Source organism: Manis javanica, chromosome 10 (genome assembly GCF_040802235.1).
Source record: "Manis javanica isolate MJ-LG chromosome 10, MJ_LKY, whole genome shotgun sequence".
Classification (NCBI taxonomy): Eukaryota; Metazoa; Chordata; class Mammalia; order Pholidota; family Manidae; genus Manis; species Manis javanica.
Window position 1 is genome coordinate 57,654,918 of NC_133165.1, and position 20,954 is coordinate 57,675,871.

At 43.4% G+C, this 20,954-nt stretch overlaps 1 protein-coding gene across 3 annotated transcripts in view; it reads left to right on the forward strand.

Annotated features, from left to right (window-relative positions):
• Positions 1-20,954, forward strand: part of LOC108401178 (sorting nexin-29) — a 585,108-nt gene that overhangs the window by 21,900 nt on the left and 542,254 nt on the right. For 2 of the 3 annotated variants that reach the window (XM_073215554.1, XM_073215556.1), the window contains 2 exons: positions 9,545-9,609; positions 11,965-12,017. In XM_073215554.1, coding sequence (XP_073071655.1) covers positions 9,545-9,609; positions 11,965-12,017 — 118 coding nt within the window. Of the gene's footprint in view, positions 1-9,544; positions 9,610-11,964; positions 12,018-20,954 lie in introns of those variants that run through there. The other variant, XM_073215555.1, reaches the window with a different exon arrangement.

The following is a 20,954-nucleotide window of genomic DNA, read 5'->3' on the forward strand; positions in this document are numbered from 1 at the left end:
CTGTATTTCTTTTTTAGAGAACTGTCTGTTCAGTTCCTCTGCCCATTTTTTAATTGGGTTATTTGTTTTTTGTTTGTTGAGGCGTGTGAGCTCTTTATATATTCTGGACGTCAAGCCTTTATCGGATCTGTCATTTTCAAATATATTCTCCCATACTGTAGGGTTCCTTTTTGTTCTATTGATGGTGTCTTTCGCTGTACAGAAGTTTTTCAGCTTAATGTAGTCCTACTTGCTCATTTTTGCTGTTGTTTTCCTTGCCCGGGGAGATATGTTCAAGAGGAGGTCACTCATGTTCATGTCTAAGAGGTTTTTGCCTATGTTTTTTTCCAAGAGTTTAATGGTTTCATGAATTACATTCAGGTCTTTGATCCATTTTGAATTTACTTTTGTATATGGGGTTAAACAATGGTCCAGTTTCATTCTCCTACATGTAGCTGTCCAGTTTTGCCAACACCATCCGCCGAAGAGACTGTCATTTTGCCATTGTATGTCCTTGGCTCCTTTATCAAATATTAATTGACCATATTTGTTTGGGTTAATGTCTGGAGTCTCTAATCTGTTCCACTGGTCTGTGGCCCCGTTCCTGTGCCAGTACCAAATTGTCTTGATTACTATGGCTTTGTAGTAGAGCTTGAAGTTGGGGAGTGAGACCCCCCCTACTTTATTCTTCTTTTTCAGGATTGCTTTGGCTATTCAGGGTCTTTGGTGTTTCCATATGAATTTTTGAATTATTTGTTCCAATTCATTGAAGAATGTTGCTGGTAATTTGAGAGGAATTGCATCAAATCTGTATATTGCTTTGGGCAGGATGGCCATTTTGACGATATTAATTCTTCCTAGCCATGAGCATGGGATGAGTTTCCATTTATTAGTGTTCCCTTTAATTTCTCTTAAGAGAGACTTGTAGTTTTTAGAGTATAAGTCTTTCACTTCTTTGGTTAGGTTTATTTCTAGGTATTTTATTCTTTTTGATGCAATGGTGAATGGAATTGTTTTCCTGATTTCTCTTTCTATTGATTCAGTGTTAGTGTATAGGAAAGCTACAGATTTCTGTGTGTTAATTTTGTATCCTGCAGCTTTGCTGTATTCCGATATCAGTTCTAGTAGTTTTGGAGTGGAGTCTTTAGGGATTTTTACGTACAGTATCATATCATCTGCAAATAGTGACAGTTTAACTTCTTCTTTACCAATCCAGATTCCTTGTATTTCTTTGTTTTGTCGGATTGCAGTGGCTAGGACCTCCAGTACTATGTTAAATAACAGTGGGGAGAGTGGGCATCCCTGTCTTGTTCCCGATCTCAGAGGAAATGCTTTCAGCTTCTCGCTGGTCAGTATAATGCTGGCTGTGGGTTTATCATATATGGCCTTTATTATGTTGAGGTACTTGCCCTCTATTCCCATTTTGCTGAGAGTTTTTATCATGAATGGATGTTGAATTTTGTCAAATGCTTTTTCAGCATCTATGGAGATGATCATGTGGCTTTTGTCTTTCTTTTTGTTGTTGTGGTGGATGATGTTGATGGATTTTCGAATGTTGTACCATCCTTGCATCCCTGGGATGAACCCCACTTGGTCATGGTGTATGATCCTTTTGATATACTGTTGAATTCTGTTTGCTAATATTTTATTGAGTATTTTTGCATCTACATTCATCAGGGATATTGGTCTGTAATTTTCTTTTTTGGTGGGGTCTTTGCCTGGTTTTGGTATTAGGGTGATGTTGGCTTCATAGAATGAGTTTGGGAGTATTCCCTCTTCTTCTATTTTTTGGAACACTTTAAGGAGAATGGGTATTATGTCTTCTCTGTGTGTCTGATAAAATTCCGAGGTAAATCCATCCGGCCCCGGGGTTTTGTTCTTGGGTAGTTTTTGATTACCGTTTCAATTTCTTTGCTCGTAATTGGTTTGTTTAATTTTTGTGTTTCTTCCTTGGTCAGTCTTGGGAGGTTGTATTTTTCTAGGAATTTGTCCATTTCCTCTAGGTTTTCCAGCTTGTTGGCATATAGGTTTTCATAGTAGTCTTTAATAATTCTTTGTGTTTCTGTGGAGTCTGTCGTGATTTTTCCATTCTCATTTCTGATTATGTTGATTTGTGTTGACTCTCTTTTTCTCTTAATAAGTTGGGCTAGAGGCTTATCTGTTTTGTTTATTTTCTCAAAGAACCAGCTCTTGATTTCGTTGATTTTTGCTATTGTTTTATTCTTATCAATTTTATTTATTTCTTCTCTGATCTTTATTATGTCCCTCCTTCTGCTGACTTGAGGCCTCATTTGTTCTTCTTTTTCCAGTTTTGATAATTGTGATGTTAGACTATTCATTTGGGATTGTTCTTCCTTCTTCAAGTGTGCCTGGGTTGCTATATACTTTCCTCTTAAGACTGCTTTCGCTGCATCCCACAGAAGTTGGGGCTTTGTGTTGTTGTTGTCATTTGTTTCTATATATTCCTTGATCTCTATTTTGATTTGTTTGTTGATCCATTGATTATTTAGAAACATGTTGTTAAGCCTCCATGTGTTTGTGAGCCTTTTTGTTTTCTTTGTGGGATTTATTTCTAGTTTTATACCTTTGTGGTCTGAAAAATTGGTTGGTAGAATTTCAATATTTTGGAATTTACTGAGACTCTTTTTGTGGACTACTATGTGGTCTATTCTGGAGAATGTTCCATGTGCACTTGAGAAGAATGTATATTCTGTTGTTTTTGGATGTAGAGTTCCATAGATGTCTATTAGGTCCATCTGTTCTACTGTGTTGTTCAGGGCCTCTGTGTCCTTACTTATTTTCTGCCTGGTGGATCTATCCTTTGTGGTGAGTGGTGTGTTGACGTCTCCTTAAATGAATGCATTGCAGCCTATTTCCCCCTTTAGTTCTGTTAGTATTTGTTTCACATATGCTGGTGCTCCTGTATTGGGTGCATATATATTTAGAATGGTTATATCCTCTTGTTGGACTGAGCCCTTTATCATTATGTAGTGTCCTTCTTTATCTCTTGTTACTTTCTTTGTTTTGAAGTCTATTTTGTCTGATATTAGTACTCCAACCCCTGCTTTATTCTCACTGTTGTTTGCCTGAAATATGTTTTTCCATCCCTTGGCTTTTAGTCTATGCTTGTCTTTGGATTTAAGGTGAGTTTCTTGTAAGCAGCATATAGATGGGTCTTGTTTTTTTATCCATTCTGTTACTCTGTGTCTTTTAATTGGTGCATTAAGTCTATTTACATTTAGGGTGACTATTGAGAGATATGTTCTTATTGCCATTGCAGGCTTTAGATTCGTGGTTACCAAAGGTTCAAGGTTAGCTTCTTTAGTATCTTACTCTCTAACTTAGCTCACTTATTGAGCTGTTATATACACTGTCTGGAGATTCTTTTCTTTTCTCCCTTCTGATTCCTCTTTCTCCTTTCTTCATATGTTGTGTGTTTTGTTCTGTGCCCTTTTTAGGAGTGCTCCCATTTAGAGAAGTCCCTGTAGGATGCCCTGTAGAGGTGTTTTGTGGGAAGCAAAATCCCTCTGCTTTTGCTTGTATGGGAATTGTTTAATCCCGCCATCATATTTAAATGATGGTCGTGCTGGATACAGTATCCTTGGTTCAAGGCCCTTCTGTTTCATTGCATTAAGTATATCATGCCATTCTCTTCTGGCCTGTAGGGTTTCTGTTGAGAAGTCTAATGTTAGCCTGATGGGTTTTCCTTTATAGGTGACCTTTTTCTCTCTAGCTGTCTTTAAAACTCTTTCCTTGTCCTTGATCCTTGCCATTTTAATTAGTATGTGTCTTGGTGTTGTCCTCCTTGGATCTTTTCTGTTGGGGGTTCTGTGTAATTCCATGGTTTCTTCGATTATTTCCTCCCTCAGTTTGGGGAAGTTTTCAGCAATTATTTCTTCAAAGAGACTTTCTATCCCTTTTCCTCTTTCGTCTTCTTCTGGTACCCCTATAATACGAATATTTTTCCTTTTTGTTTGGTCACATAGTTCTCTTAGTGTTGTTTCATTCCTGGAGATCCTTTTATCTCTCTCTATGTCAGCTTCTATACGTTCCTGCTCTCTGACTTCTATTCCTTCAATGGCCTCTTGCATCTTATCCATTCTGCTTATAAATCCTTCCAGGGATTGTTTCATTTCACTTCTGTGATCTCCTTCCTGACATCTGTGATCTCCCTCCGAACTTCATCCCATTGCTCTTGCATTTTTCTCTGCATGTCTGTCAGCATGTTCATGATTTTTATTTTGAATTCTTTTTCAGGAGGACTGGTTAGGTCTGTCTCCTTCTCAGGTGTTGTCTCTGTGATCTTTGTCTGCCTGTAGGTTTGCCTTTTCATAGTGATAGAGATTGTTTGCAGACCTGGTACTAGTGACAGCTGGAAGAGCTTCCCTTCTTATTGGTTTGTGGCTTTCCTGTCCTGGGAGAATAGCGACCTCTAGTGGCTTATGCTTGTCATCTGTGCGCAGACAGGGCTTCTGCTACCTGCCCGTTTGCTATGGAGTTTATCTCCGCTGTTGCTGTGGGCGTAGCCTGGCTGGGGCTGCTCCTCCATAGTGGTGGAGCCCCGTTGGAGGGGGAGCGGCCGGGAAGCTATTTATCTCCATAAGGGGCCTCTGTGCTCCCTGCTGCCCAGGGGGTTAGAGTGCCCAGATATCCCCAGATTCCCTGCCTCTGGTCTAAGTGTCTTGTCCTGTCCCTTTAAGACTTCCAAAAAGCATTCTCCAAACCAAAACAACAACAGCAACAATGAAAGAGGGAACAGAAAAAAAAAAAAATGTAAAAAGATGCGATTTTTTTTCTTTTTTTTCCTCCTGACTCCGGTCCCAGGCACTCGCTCACTGGTCCTGCTGCTCTGCCTCCCTAGCACCGGGTTCACTGTCCCTTCAAGGCTTCCAAAAAGCACCCGCCCACTGGTCCCGCAGGGAAAAATGCGCGATATTCTTTGTCTTCAGGCGCCGGTCCCAGGCACCCGCTCACCAGTCCTGCTGCTCTGCCTCCCTAGCACCGGGGTCCCTGTCCCTTTAAGGCTTCCAAAACGCAGTCGCCAAAAAGAGAAAAAAAAAGGGGAAAAACGAGCGATTTCCTCCGTCCTCAGGTGCCGGTCTCTGGCACCTGCCCTCCGGTCCCGCAGGGAAAAACATGGGATAGTCTTTGTCCTCAGGCGCCGGTCCCAGGCACCCGCTCACCAGTCCCCCCGCCCTGCCTCCCTAGCACCGGGGTCCCTGTCCCTTTAAGGCTTCCAAAAAGCACTCGCCAAAAAGAGAAAAAAAAAGAGGAAAAACGCGCGATTTCCTCCGTCCTCAGGCACCGGTCTCAGGCACCCATCCACCGGTCCTGCAGGAAAAAACGCGCGATATTCTTTGTCCTCAGGTGCCAGTCCCAGGCACCTGCTCACCGGTCCTGCTGCTCTGCCTCCCTAGCACCACGGTCCCTGTCCCTTTAAGGCTTCCAAAAAGCACTCTCCAAAAAGAGAAAAAAAAAGAGGAAAAACGCGCGATTTCCTCCGTCCTCAGGCACCGGTCTCAGGCACCCATCCACCGGTCCTGCAGGGAAAAACGCGCGATATTCTTTGTCCTCAGGTGCCAGTCCCAGGCACCTGCTCACCGGTCCTGCTGCTCTGCCTCCCTAGCACCAGGGTCCCTGTCCCTTTAAGGCTTCCAAAAAGCACTCTCCAAAAAGATAAAAAAAAGGGGGAAAAACACACGATTTCCTCCATCCTCAGGCGCCGGTCTCAGGCTCCCGCCCTCCGATCCTGCAGGGAAAAACACGGGATAGTCTTCGTCCACAGGCACCGGTCCCAGCCACCCGCTCACCAGTCCCGCCACCCTGCCTCCGTAGCACCAGGTCCCTGTGCCTTTAAGGCTTCCAAAAAGCACTCGCCAAAAAGAGAAAAAAAAGGGGGAAAAATGCGCGATTTCCTCCGTCCTCAGGCGCCGGTCTCAGGCACTCACCCACCGGTACCGTAGGGAAAAACGCGTGATCTTTGTCCTCAGGCGCTGGTCCCAGGCACCGCTCACCGGTCCCGCTGCCCTGCCTCCCTAGCACCGGGGTCCCTGTCCCTTTAAGGCTTCCAAAAAGCACTCGCCAAAAAAAAAAGCAAAAAACCGCTCCAGTTTCTTTCCACCCGCCGGGAGCTGGGGGGAGGGGTGCTCCGGTCCCGCCGGGCCAGGGCTTGTATCTTACCCCCTTCGCAAGGTGCTGGGTTCTTGCATGTGTGGATGTGGTCTGGATGTTGTCCTGTGTCCTCTGGTCTCTATTTTAGGAAGAGTTTTGTTTGTTTTATTTTCATAGCTCTATGTGTTTTTGGGAGGAGATTTCCACTGTTCTACTCACGCCGCCATCTTGGCTCCGCCTCGCCCAGACACATTTTTATGAGCTAAAATTTACAGCATTTAGTCAAGTATAAGAGTGAAGCATAGATCTCCTACGTTGCAGTGGTGAGCATTGTGTTCTGTGAAATTGATGAAGTTAGAAGCACACACAGAGCATGTAGAGAAAGTAAAAAGCGCCTCTGCCTCACCCAGAGGCCAGGGTGGCCTGAAGAAGCAGGCTGGAAGTCGGAGACACAGACAGAGACAGAGAGAGACACTCCTCACGGATACCCAGTTGGGCAGTCGGGGTCTGATTCTAGACATGTGGGCCTCCGAGAAGCCGCTGAAGTGCAGCCTCAGCCTAGACTCTCGCAGGTGCCCACGGCCTTCCTCAGTCCCTCTCATCCAAGGAGATGCCTCTGAAAGGGAATCCTGACCTCCACTCAGGTGACATTCCCCGCTCTCAAGGGAGACGGGGGATCCACTGAGGGAGACGCAGGGGAACCTGTCACTTGAGACTTTGAGATCGGCAGCCGGGTTAGTCCCATTTAAGTGGCTGACGAGTGCCCAATTTTAAGTGCCATAGACAGCTTCCTTGTATAAGGACAGTGAGAGAAAAAGCAGGCTTGGATGCTGATACTCACCTCTGAAGTTATCCCTGACGAGCCCCCAAAAATGATGTCGGGGTTCTTGTTCATGGAGTCGAAGAATGAACTTCGTGAATAGTCAATGTAGGAGAGCATGGCAGAGGCTTTTATTTAGAGACAGGACTATAATATCATCTCATTTATTAGTTTACTTAGGTACTGTTTATTTCTTCCTAATAGAATTTTCTTTCCATGAGAAGATGGCTCTTTTATATCATTTAACTACTATGTCCCCAGCACTTTGAATGTTGCCTGGCACATGGAAGAAGTGAAGTAAATACTGAATGGGTCACTGCACACCATTGCTTGCATTTACAGAGAGGTCTGAGCTTCAGTTTCCATGTGCAGTATGGGGATCCTAATACCTGCCTTATACAGTGTGTGTGGAAATCGCAGATTGTAGTGTGTGTGCAGTACTCAGCTTAGTGCCTGGCATTCAGGCAGTGCTCAATGCACAGTCACAGTTGTTACCAACCCAGTGACCTTGGCATGACTTGAATGAGTGAGTCACTGACCATCTCTGAGCCGATGCCCTGGTGGTACTTCCGGGTGAAGCCCATGTTGAATTGCCCGAGAGAGCAGTGGCTTGGTGGCAAAACAAGGCTTGCGGTAAGGAGCATGTGCTCTTGTAACTCTGAATTTGAATCTCTTCAAATTGTATTCTCTGTCTGGTGCATGATAATATGTCGCTGTTGATTGGAGTCCTGGGCCTCTTGCGGAGCCTCAGATGGGCTCTGACAGTGGTTTGCTTGGTGTTTTGAAGTGACCTTGACCTAGGCCCTCTTAAATGGAAGTTTGATGTATGCCGTTCTGTGGTATGATTAATGACCCATGATCATTCAGATGGCCAGAATATATTTCTCAACTATATTTGGTCATCATCCACAGTTCTTGAAAATGGTTCAGAGTCATAAAGGTGAAGTGGGTTTCTGGTTATTAATGAAGGTAACTTTTCACCCCACCTAAGGGCTTTGGGAAAGCACCAGAGGTGGGGGGCTGGTTGCCAGGAGGACCAACCATGAGATTAGAGGGTTGGAACTCTCAGGCCCACCCCTGGACCTGCAGGGTGAGGAGAGTCAGCCAGTGGCCAATGACTTAGTCAATCACGGTTATGTAATGAAGCCTTCATAAAAACCCAGGAGGACAGCTTTTGGTTCTTTTCCTGAGAGCTTCCCCGCTTGGGGAACCAGAACCCTTCTGAGCTGGGCCGCAAGCTCCATGAGGATGAAGCTCCTTTGTTTGCAACCTCACCCTGTGTATTCTCTTTTTCTGGCTGTTGGTCTGTATCCTTTATCACATCCTTCAGTAAACTGGTAAATGTAAGTAAGTGTTTCCATATCGTCTGTGAGCCACTCTAGCAAATTACTCAAACCCAAGGAGGAGGTCCTTGGAACCTGCATTGGTAGCAGCCTGGGGCTTGGGACTGGTATCTGAAATGGGGCATGGCTTGCAGGCTTTGTAGGACTGAGCCTTCAACCTGTGGAACCTGATACGGGTAGATAGTGTCAGAACTGTGTTGAAGTTTCAGACACCCACCCTGGCTGGTGTTTGAGAATTGCTTGGTAGTGAGGTGTGTATATGGGAGCACCTCCCTCTTGCCTGCCTGCCTCTCATGTTGATATTGGGTCTGGGAACCCTAAAACACATGTTATCAGTTGGAAATGCTTTTGGCTGTAAATAACAGCCCAACATACAGTGGTTTGAACAAATGGGATTATTTGTTGTGTGAAAGGTAGGAGATTTCTAGCTTTGGCTCAGCAGCGAAATGACAGCTGGACTGGTGTCTTTGATTCTCTTGGCTGGGACCTCCAGGCTTGCTGCTTCCTGTAACAAGATGCTGCCTCCGCTCCACCCAATGTGTTTATGATTGAGGCATGAAGGATGGAAGAGGAATGAAGACATTAACATCTGTTCTTTTATCAGGCTGGCATAATTTTCCTGGAACCCTCCCAGTTTCATTAAGTACTTCTGCTTACTTCTCATTAGCCAGAATTCCTTAAGGTCAGTCTCAGAGGAGAGGCTGAGAAGAGGAGTAATTGGGGCTTTCAGCTTGTGTTGTGGAAGGTGGCGTGGGCAAACATGCTGGAGATGATGGTGAAGTCATCCAGGCTGCTTGCCATACTAGGAAGCCTGCATTTTAAGTCAGCCTATTGGTTCTCTTGTTGGGGCAGCTGTGTCCCCTAGAGGACATTTGGCAGTATCTGGAGACATTTCTATTGCCACAACTAGAGAATGTGCACATGTCCTGATGGCAAATAGTGGTTAGAGGCCAGGGAGGCTGCTACACTTCCTGCACTTCACGGGGGCCTCTACCTCAGAAAATTATCTGGCTGGAATGTCAATAGCACCAAGGTTGCGAAACTCTGAGTTAGACCATTCCAGGCACATTCTTCGAGTCTGGGGAAGAGTCAGCTGCTTTCCTGTGTAGCGGTAACAGGCAAATGGTCAGATTCATCGTAATGATGTAGATTATTGATAACCTGGTCTTGTCACTGGCTTTTTTTCAGAGGGAGGCTGTTGCGTTTTTGGGAGAGCAATATACTATGTGGCAGAAAGTCTTAACAGAAAGCTAATGTCAAACAGAGCTAATCAAGTCTTGTTGCATTTTAGGGTCACAGAACAATGACGTGAAAAGACAATTTCTGATGGAGCGACTGTTGGATGCAGTGAAACAGGTAAGAGGATGAAGTGCACATTTGGCTTTGAGGTCCAGCGATAGCGGCACATAGTTAATTTAGAAGTCACTTCTGTGCTTCTATATATGCACACTCACTCCCACTCTGGATCTGGGAGCAGTGAGGCTAATAGCTTTCCCCAGGAAATGATATGGCAGGGAAGGCAATCAGAAGTAGGGACAGAGGAACTTCTGTGTCCTGACTTTCTAAAGCCCTCTGGAGGACCCTGTCTGCAGTGACGTTCCTTTGAGAAGGGCATTGAAGAGGGCTTCAAAGTTTTATTTCCATACAGTTGTGTTTTAGGGCAATTCTTTCAGGTGCTGAGGTTGTGGTCGGAGTTAGGGCCCCTTGAGCATGAGAAGAGGGACGAGGAGGAGTGAGGCCATGGCCAGGATCATATGGCTCCTCCAACGTGGGGTCTGCTCTGATTGGCTGATGCTTTTTGTGAAGCCTGGCTTTTCGTGGGCATGGAAGTGAGCTTTGACACAAGGCTGGCATCAGTTTTCTTGCCTGAATGTACCAGACATGCATTGCTTTTTGTTAGAACCTGGAAGCTATTTTTTTAAGATTCACAATTATGCCCCACTTGGGGCAGTGTTCCCGAAGCATTTGACCCATAGAACTTTGTATTCAGAATATCCACTCTGTTTACTATATAAAAATTACCCACCCAAAACACATTGATGTGAAGATCAGGCTACTGATGGGATACCAATGAGAAGATGGTTCTTTCCTAAGAATTATTTATTCATTTCCACAACTAAAAATCTCAAGAAAACATTTTGTGCACTCGCCATCTGAACTCATGAGAATCATTAATTGTGTAATCCCTCTGGCACGTATAAATAAATAGACCTGTAATGTTGTGCTTTTATTCACATTGTATACAAACATGCATTGTTTATTGCACATTCATCATATCCTAGGCTCTGCTAAGAGCTTTACAGTTAGTTAATCCTTCCAGCCACCCTCTGAGATAGTTCCTGCAGTTATTTGCATCTTACAGACGAAGAAGCTGAAGCTCAGGAAGGTCCAATGACTTGCTCAAAGTGTTATAGTTAATAAGTAGCAGAACTGCCATGCAACCTTGGGAATTCTTGGTTGCTCACATTTTGGAAGGGGCAGCTGACAACTGTATGCATGTACCCACCAATATAAGGAGAGAAATACTTGAACAGAGGTGTGTGTTAAGTATTGAAGTGAGCCCAGAGAATTTAGCATCTGCTTAAGCCTTGAGGTGTCCTGGTGTGCCAGAAGGACACAGGCTTAGATATAGCTGGGGTTGAATGCCACCTTCATCTCTTCACCACTGTGTGTGCTTGGGCAGCCCAGTTAGCCTCTCTGAGCATCTCTCTTCCCTGAAACCGGGTCACTAATCTCCATAGGGCTGTTAAGGGAATTGCATTTGTTAAAGTATGAAAAGGGCCTGGCTGGACCTGGTTCATGGTAAATACGGAGCTCACATTAGTAGTTTCTTCTTTTCTCCAGAGATGGAAAATCTAACAAGAAGATAAATAGGCAAGTTGAACCACTTTAAGTGTAGCAGTTGAACATAAATAAATAAAAGTAAATAGCCCAGAGCTGCTATTGTTATTATTTTGGTTGAATTGGGATTGTGAAAGTGTTATATATATGCCTTAAAAAAATCAGCTTTGAGATATAATTTGCATATAAGAAAATAATAATAAGTTCTGGAATCTTGCAGCCTGCTACTCCCAGTGGAGATTCTATACCTTTATCAGGGAGTAGGGTATAGGGGTAGTGGTTGTACAACATTGTGAATTGAATTGTGTAACTAAAAATGGTAAAAATGGTAAATTTTATGTTATCTTTATTTTGCCACAATTTTAAAAAAGAATAGTTTGCTTTTGTTTGTACCCACCCTGGGCAAATTGTGCCCCACCACCAGATGACTTGTTTGAAGTTTGATTGATGCTGTCATAATTTTATAGCCAGTCATAACAACTTCAGGGCCCTGTCAAGAGGGACCCATCATCACAGATTTCAAAGATTTAATTATTGCCTATTAGGAGCAGTGTTCTAGACAGTCAGCTGCTGACAGATAGAGGACGCTTCTTGCAGATTATTCCTAGATAATCTGTAGAAGGCTGTGTGGTTTTGTTTTCCTCTTAGAATTTTCCCACAAGGCTCCCTTCCGTACAAGGGGGAAATAAAGGCTTCCTTTAAGTGGCAGCTGGAAGACTGGGGTGTTCACTGTCTTACTTCCTGGGCTGACACCCAGGGCATGGGGAGCCAAGAGTTTCTGGCCCTTTGTCCTCTGTGACCCTGAAGGCCTTGTGACATTTGAATGTCCCATCCCAACAGCTGATCTAAGTGGCTTCTTTTTCCATGCAGTGCCAGATCCGCTTTGGAGGGAGAAAGGAGATTGCCTCGGATTCCGACAGCAGGTAATATGTTGCTTCTAAAACCATTTAGTGTTAAGACCAAAAAGGTGGCCAGAGATGAACAGCTTCTATAACTGCCTCCTTAGCCAAGTGGTGCAGTGAATAAATCTGGGTGATGTGCAGACCACCCATGAATTGACTATTGTTGGAAGCATTTCCAGCTTCCCCTAATTCTCTGTCTAGTAATATAGTCTGAGGAAATTACTTGAAATATCTTTCTACCTAAAGTTATTTTCAGGGTAATTTATAATGATGAATACTCAGAAATGTATATGCCCAATGATTGGGAAATGGTTAGAAAATGGAGTGCATCAGTAGGATGGAAAGTTATATAGCTATTAAATTGATGCCCATACAGAATTTGTTTGAAGCAGGAAAATGCATCTGTAGTAAAAGTCCTAAAAATTGCTCTTCACCTTCACGACCCAGGAAAGGCCAACATAATTGCATAAGCTTATAATTTTGACTGGGAGGAGATGTAGATGTTCTGGCAAAGGTAGGAGACACACAGGCAGTTGCTGGGAATGCTTTGTGAAGTCATTTGAGCTGATGTCATGCTGTGTGGCCCTGGAGAGGCTGGAGGAACATTCCTGCCAGGGGAGGGGAGGGGAGGGCAAGGAAGTGGAGGGGAGGGGAAGAAGGGAAGGAAGGGGGAAGGGGATAGGAGGGGAGGGGAGGGGAGGGAACTCACTTGCTCAACATTCCTGACATCCTGGAGACTGACATGTTCCCCACGCTCTTGCTGCACCCACTCCACAGGGCCAGTTCCCTTCTCTGTACTTTGAGACCCTTGTTCTTTTGTGACACTTAACCAGTCATGAGCAAAGCCTGTAGCACTTCATTTTATTTTATTTTATTTTGGTTTCATTAATCTACAATTACATGAAGAACATTATGTTTACTAGGCTCCCCTCCCCCTTCACCAAGTTCCCCTGACAAACCCCATTAAAGTCACTGTCCATCAGCTAGTAAGATGCTGCAGAATCCCTACTTCTTCTCTGTGTTGTACAGCCCTCCCCGTGCCCGCCCCTGACTACACGTGCTAATTGTAATGCCCCCTTCCTTTTTCCCTGCCCTTATCCCTCCCTTCCCACCCATCCTCCTCAGTACCTTTCCCTTTGGTAACTGTTAGTCCATTCTTGGGTTCTGTGATTCTGCTGCTGTTTTGTTCCTTCAGTTTTTCTTTGTTCTTATACTCCACGTATGAGTGAAATCATTTGGTACTTGTCTCTCTCCACTGAGCATAATGCCCTCTAGCTCCATCCATGTTGTTGCAAATGGTAGGATTTGTCTTCTTATGGCTGAATAATATTCCATTGTATATATGTACCACATCTTCTTTATACATTCATCTACAGATGGACACTTAGGTTGCTTCCATTTCTTGGCTGTTGGTAACAGTGCTGTGATAAACATAGGGGTGCATCTGTCTTTTTCAAACTGTGCTTCTGTATTCTTAGGGTAAGTTCCTAGAAGTGGAATTCCTGGGTTGAATGGTATTTCTATTTTAAGCATTATGAGGAACCTCCATACTGCTTTCCACAGTGGTTGAACTAATTTACATTCCCACTAGCAGTGTAGGACGGTTCCTATTTCTCCACAACCTTGCCAGCATTTGTTGTTGTTTGTTTTGGATGGTGGCGATCCTTTCTGGGTTCAGGTGATGTCTCATTGTGGTTTTAATTTGCATTTCTCTGATGATTAGCGATGTGGAGCATCTTTTCATGTGCGTGTTGGCCATCTGAATTTCTTCTTTAGAGAACTGTCTATTCGGCTCCTCTGCCCATTTTTTAATTGGATTATTTGCTTTTTGTTTGTTGAGGTGTGTTAGCTCTTTATATATTTTGTATATAAGCCCTTTATCGGATCTGTCATTTATGAATATATTCTCCCATACTGTAGGATACCTTTCTATTCTATTGATGGTGTCCTTTGCTGTACAGAAGCTTTTCACCTTGATATAGCCCCACTTGTTCATTTTTGCTTTTGTTTCCTTTGCCCAGGGAGATATGTTCATGAAGAAGTCACTAATGTTTATGTCCAAGAGATTTTTGCCTATGTTTTTTTCTAAGAGTTTTATGGTTTCATGACTTACATTCATGTCTTTGATCCATTTCAAATTTACTTTTGTGTATGGGGTTAGACAGTGATCCAGTTTCATTCTCTTAAATGTAACTGTCTAATTTTGCCAACACCAGCTGTTGAAGAGGCTGTCCTTTCCCCATTGTATGTCCATGGCTCCTTTATCAAATATTAATTGACCATATATGTTTGGGTTAATGTCTGGAGTCTCTATTCTGTTCCAGTGGTCTGCAGATCTGTTCTTGTGCCAGTACCAAATTGTCTTGATTTCTGTGGCTTTGTAGTAGAGCTTGAAGTTGGGGAGTGAGATCCCCCCCCACTTTATTCTTCCTTCTCAGGATTACTTTGGCTATTCTGGGTCTTTGGCGGTTCCATATGAATTTCAGAATTATTCGTTCCAGTTCGTTGAAGAATGCTGTTGGTAATTTGATAGGAATTGCATCAAATCTGTATATTGCTTTGGGCAGGATAGCCATTTTGACAATATTAATTCTTCCTAGCCAAGAGCATGGGATGAGTTTCCATTTGTTAGTGTCCTCCTTAATTTCTCATTAAAGTGTCTTATAGTTTTCAGGGTATAGGTCTTCTTTCACTTCATTGGTTACGTTTATTCCTAGATATTTTATTCTTTTGATGCAATTGTGAATGGAATTGTTTTCCTGATTTCTCTTTCTGATAATTCATTGTCAGTGTATAGGAAAGCCACAGATTTCTGTTTGTTAATTTTGTATCCTGCTAGTTTGCTGAATTCCGATATTAGTTCTAGTAGTTTTGGAGTGGAGTCTTTAGGGTTTTTTATGTGCAATATCATGTCATCTGCAAATAGTGACAGTCTAACTTCTTCTTTACCAATCTGGATTCCTTGTATTTCTTTTGTCTAATTGCCATGGCTAGGACCTCCAGTACTATGTTGAATAACAGTGGGGAGAGTGGGCATCCCTGTCTTTTTCCTGATCTTAGGTGAAAAGCTTTCAGCTTCTCGCTGTTAAGTATGATGTTGGCTGTGGGTTTGTCGTATATGAACTTTATTATGTTGAGGTACTTGCCCTGTATAGCCATTGTGTTGAGAGTTTTTATCATGAATGGATGTTGAATATTGTCGAATGCTTTTTCAGCATCTATGGAGATGTTTATGTGGTTTTTGTCCTTCTTTTTGTTGATGTGGTGGATGATGTTGATGGATTTTCGAATGTTGTACCATCCTTGCATCCCTGGGATGAATCCCACTTGATCATGGTGTATGATCCTCTTGATGTATTTTTGAATTCGGTTTGCTAATATTTTTTTGAGTATTTTTGCATCTACGTTCATCAGGGATATTGGTCTGTAATTTTCTTTTTTGGTGGGGTCTTTGCCTGGTTTTGGTATTAGGGTGATGTTGGCTTCATAGAATGAGTTTGGGAGTATTCCCTCCTCTTCTATTTTTGGAAAACTTTAAAGAGATTGGGTATTATGTCTTCTCTATATGTCTGATAAATTTCAGCGGTGAATCCATCTGGCCTGGGGGTTTTGTTCTTGGGTAGTTTTTTGATTTCAACTTCAATTTCGTTGCTGGTAATTGGTTTGTTTAGATTTTGTGTTTCTTCCTTGGTCAGTCTTGGAAGGTTGTATTTTTCTAGGAAGTTGTCCATTTCTTCTAGGTTTTGCAGCTTGTTAGCATATCGGTTTTCATAGTATTCTCTATAATTCTTTGTATTTCTTTGGGGTCCATCATGATTTTTCCTTTCTCGTTTCTGATTCTGTTGGTGTGTGTTGATTCTCTTTTTCTCTTTTTAAGTCTTGCTAGGGGTTTATCTATTTTGTTTATTTTCTCAAAGAACCAGCTCTTGGTTTCATTGATTTTTTTCTGTTGTTTTATTGTTCTCAATTTTATTTATTTCTTCTCTGAGCTTTATTATGTCCCTCCTTCTGCTGACTTTAGGCCTCATTTGTTCTTCTTTTTCCAGTTTTGATAATTTTGATGTTAGACTGTTCATTTGGGATTGTTCTTCCTTATTTAAATATGCCTGGATTGCTATATAGTTTCCCCTTAAGACTGCTTTCACAGCGTCCCACAGAAGTTAGGGCTTTGTGTTGTTGTCATTTCTCTCCATGTATTGCTTGATCTCTATTATAATTTGGTCATTGATCCATTGATTATTTAGGAGCATGTTGTTAAGCCTCCATGTGTTTGTGAGCCTTTTGGCTTTCTTTGTACAATTTATTTCTAGTTTTATACCTTTGTGGTCTGAAAAGTTGGTTGGTAGGATTTTAATCTTTTTTTTTGTTTTGAGAGGGCTTCTCATATTTATTGATCAAATGGTTGTTAACAATAATAAAATTCTGTATAGGGAACTCAATGCTCAATGTACAATCATTAATCTACCCCAAGCCTAATTCTCGTCAGTGTCCAATCTTCTGAAGCAAAGCGAACAAGTTCTTACATGGTGAACAAGTTCTTACATCGTGAATAAGTTCTTACATGATGAACAGTACAAGGGCAGTCATCACAGAAACTTTCAGTTTGGTTTTCAATGTTTTTGAATTTATTGAGGTTCTTTTTGTGGCCTAGTATGTGGTCTTTTCTGGAGAACGTTCCATGTGCACTTGAGAAGAATGTATATCCTGTTGCTTTTGGATGTAGAGTTCTATAGATGTCTGTTAGGTCCATCTGTTCTAGTGTGTTGTTCAGTGCCTCTGTGTCCTTACTTATTTTCTGTTTTGTGGATCTATCCTTTGGGGTGAGTGGTGTGTTAAAGTCTCCCAAAATGAATGCATTGCATTCTATTTCCTCCTTTAATTCTGCTAGTATTTGTTTCACATATGCTGGTGCTCCTGTATTGGGTGCGTATATATTTATAATGGTTATGTTCTCTTGGTGGACTTATCCCTTTATCATTATGTAATGTCCTTCTTAATCTCTTGTTATTTTCTTTGTTTTGAAGTCTATTTTGTCTGATACTAGTACTACAACACCTGCTTTTTTCTCCCTGTTGTTTGCATGAAATATCTTTTTCCATCACTTGACTTTTAGTCTGTGCATGTCTTTGGGTTTGAGGTGAGTCTGTTGTAAGCAGCATATAGATGGGTCTTGCTTTCTTATCCAGTCTGTTACTCTGTCTTTTGATTGGTGCATTCAGTCCATTTACATCTAGGGTAATTATTGAAAGATATGTACTTATTGCCATTGCAGGCTTTAGGTTCATAGCTACCAAAGGTTCAAGGTTAGGTTCTTTACTATCTTACTGTCTAACTTAACTCACTTATTAAGCTATTATGAACACTCTCTGGTAATTCTTTATTTCTCTCCATTCTTATTCCTCCTCCTCCATTCTTCATATGTTTAATGTTTTGTTCTGTTCTCTTTTGTGTTTCCTTTGACTGCTTTTGTGGGTAGTTGATTTTATTTTTTGTCTTTAGTTAGTCTTTAGTTGGTCTTCTTTCTTTGCTGTGATTTTATTTTCTCTGGTGACATCAATTAGCCTTAGGAGTTCTCCCATCTAGAGCAGTCCCTCTAAAATACCCTGTGGAGGTGGTTAGTGGGAGGCAAATTCCCCCAATTTTTGCTTGTCTGGGAATTGTTTAATCCCTCCTGCATATTTAAATGATAATCGTGCTGGATACAGTATTCTTGGTTCAAGGCCCTTCTGTTTCATTGCATTAAATATATCATGCCATTCTGGCCTGTAAGGTTTCTTTTGAGAAGGCTGATGAAAGCCTGATGGGTTTTCCTTTGTAGGTGACCTTTTTCCTCTCTCTAGCTGCCTTTAATACTCTGTCCTTGTCCTTGATCTTTGCCATTTTAATTATTATGTGTCTTGGTGTTGTCCTCTTTGGGTCGCTTCTGTTGGGAGTTCAGTGTGGTTCCATGGTCTAGGCAACTATTTCTTCCCCCAGTTTGGGGAAGTTTTCAGCAATTATTTCTTCAAAGACACTTTCTATCCCTTTCTCTCTCTCTTCTTCTTCTGGTACCCCTATAATGTGAATATTGTTCCGTTTGGATTGGCCACACAGTTATCTTACTATTCTTTCATTCCTGGAGATCCTTTTATCTCTGTCTGCGTCAGCTTCTCTGTGTTCCTGTTCTCTGATTTCTATTCCGTTTGCGGCCTCTTCCACCTCATCCAGTCTGTTCTTAAGTCCTTCCAGAGATTGTTTCATTTCTGTATTCTCCCTCTGTACTTGGTCGTTTATCACTTGCATATTTCTCTGCAGATCCATCAGCGTGGTTATGACCTTTATTTTGAATTCTTTCTTGGGGTGATTGGTTAGGTCTATCTCTCCCGGCTCTCTCTCAGGGATTGTCTGTACTATTTTGGAGTGGACTAAATTTTTCTTCCTTTTCATGGTGATAGATGTAGCTGTAGGCTGGTAGCTTGTGTGTCAGCTGGGAGAACAAAGTCCTTTCCTGCTTGCTGTTCGCCTTGCTCTTCTCTGCTGCCTGTATTGGTTACTCGTACTCCTGGAGCAGCTTCTGGGTTAATCCCCTACCTGCTGTGGGTGGGGTCTCCATCAGAGTAGTGCAGAGCCCTGTGGGGAGTGGCAGGCATGCCCAGTGCACTTTCCAGTGATAGTGGTATCCCTGCCGGGCAGCTGTCTTCTGACAGCAGCCTTTGGGTCTGGCCCAGGCAGTTGTGCGCCTGGCTGACTGGCTGCTGGGGACTCTACTGCTCCTGGGCTGCTCCTCTGCTGCTGCCGCCAGCTCCTGCATGCCACTCCTGGGCCCCTCTGGAGCCACCGTGAGCTTGCGCAGGCCTCTCCCGGGCCCCACCATCATCACCACTGCTTGCGTGCGCAGCCCACTCCTGGGCTGCTTGGTCGCCGCTGCCATGGGCTCGCACAGGCTGCTCCCAGTCCCATCTGGCGCTGCTGCGGCGGGTTCATGCAGGCCACTCCTGGCCCCCTTTGGCACTGCTGCCATGGGCTTGTGCAGGCTGCTTTGTCACTGCCGCTGCCGGCCCACGTGTGCCAGTCCTGGGCTGCTCAGGTGTTGCCGCCATGGGTTTATGCGGGTCGCTCTGTTTCCGCCGCTGCTGCCGGCCCCATGCAGCTCAGCTGCTGCTGCCACGGGCTCCCACAGGCCACTGCCGGGTCCCTCTGGTGCTGCCTCCCCCGCTGCGCACTGCTGCTCTCTCACTACTGGGCCAGTGTGTCAGCGTCCGCGCTGGTTGCAGAAATGAATGGCAGTCTTCTTATCACCGTGAGGGTCTTCAGAGCTGCGCTGCCACCCAGGGGTTTAGGTTGCCTAGAGTTCCCCAGATTTCCAGGTGCTGGGGTGCGTGTGCCGGGATGACTTCATCCAGCTGTGAGGTCCCTGTCCCTTTAATACTTGCAAAAAGCACTTGCTTTTCTTTTGTCTCAGGGGTGCTGTTTGCGGGGACCTGCTTGCAGGTTTTGCTTTTCCATTTCTCTAATATCCAGCACCCCGTGCACTGTGTGTCTGTGCTCCTGGTGCAGATTTCTAGAGCTGGTTGTTTAGCTGTCCTGGGCTTTCACTCCCTCCCCGCTCCCACTCCTTCCTTCCTGCCAGGGTCTTGGGTAGGGGGGCATTTGGGTCCTGCTGGCCTGTGGGTTATATCTTACCCCTTTTGTGTGATGCTGAGTTCTCACAGATGTAGATGTAGCCTGGCTGTTGTACTGTATCCACTGGTGTCTATTTTAGGAATAGCTGTATTTTCAAAAATAAATATGTCTTGGGGAGGAGATTTCCGCTGAACTACTTATGCCACCATCTTGGCTCCTCCCTTAGCGCTTCATTTTAATAGAGTTCAGGGACTGTTTCAAACTGGTGCATATTTAAAATTGTATCCCCCTCCTTTACTCTGTCTCCTCTTTGTTTAGTTTTTTTCTGTTAACACTTGATCACTAACTAAGAGACTGTACATTATGCCTTTTTATTCTGTTTATTTCTGTCTCCCAAACCATAACATCAGCTCTGGGTGGGCAGGGATGTTTTACTGTCTTGTTCACTGAGGTATCCTCAGTGCCTGGAAGCACCTAGAACGTGCTCAGTAAAGGCTTGTTGCCTGGGTGTGTGTGTTGTGTTGTACCTTAGTCAGGTGTTTTGAATACCTGTGCCACCTTGGGGCTTGTGAGCTTGGAGGGCAGAGGGACAACTTCTGCCATTTCTTACTTCTCAGTGTTTTCTACAAATGTTTTGTGCTTGTCATACACAAGGTTCTCAGGATATGCTGTGCAAACATCATTAGATGAGTTTATTGCCTCAGTTCTTCCTGATTGTCTGCTGTGGGACCTGGCCTTGGTCAGCACAGGTTCCTCGTTTTGGGACCCGAAGTCCACCTGCATTAGAATCACCTGGGATGCTTAACAGTTAACAGTGAAATTCTACATTCCATCCTAGATCTGGTGAATCAGGATGTATATATGTGCGTGCGCGCGCGCGCGCATGTGTGTGTATTTAGGACCTTTTCGTTTTTTTTCATAATTGTGCTCTTCATTTCCTGATAAAGATAATCCATTTCTAAATATTCGGTTAATGTGTTTTTATAATAGGCATTAGTACTGTAACTTTTATTATGTAAAGTGTTATGTTTTATAGTAGAACTTAAAAAGTAATTCCTTCTGTGAGGAGTATAGTTGATGACTGAAAGGAGCTGCTTGCCAGTAATTAGAATGGTCACTGTTTCTTCCTGCTTCCACCACCCTGTCCACACTGACTCCTAGTCTTCTGGACAGGCTCAGGAGGACTGGCAGGCATTATTTCTCTACAGCTGGGAAACCAGAGGCTCAGAGAGAGAACATCATGTGGGCTTGGGTAGACATCTTGGAAAGGGAGAGGTGGAGGTTGGATCCTAGTTCTTGGGGTCCAAAGTTTCTTCTTTCCCTGTTATATCACGTTTAGTGATTACCTTGGTTTTG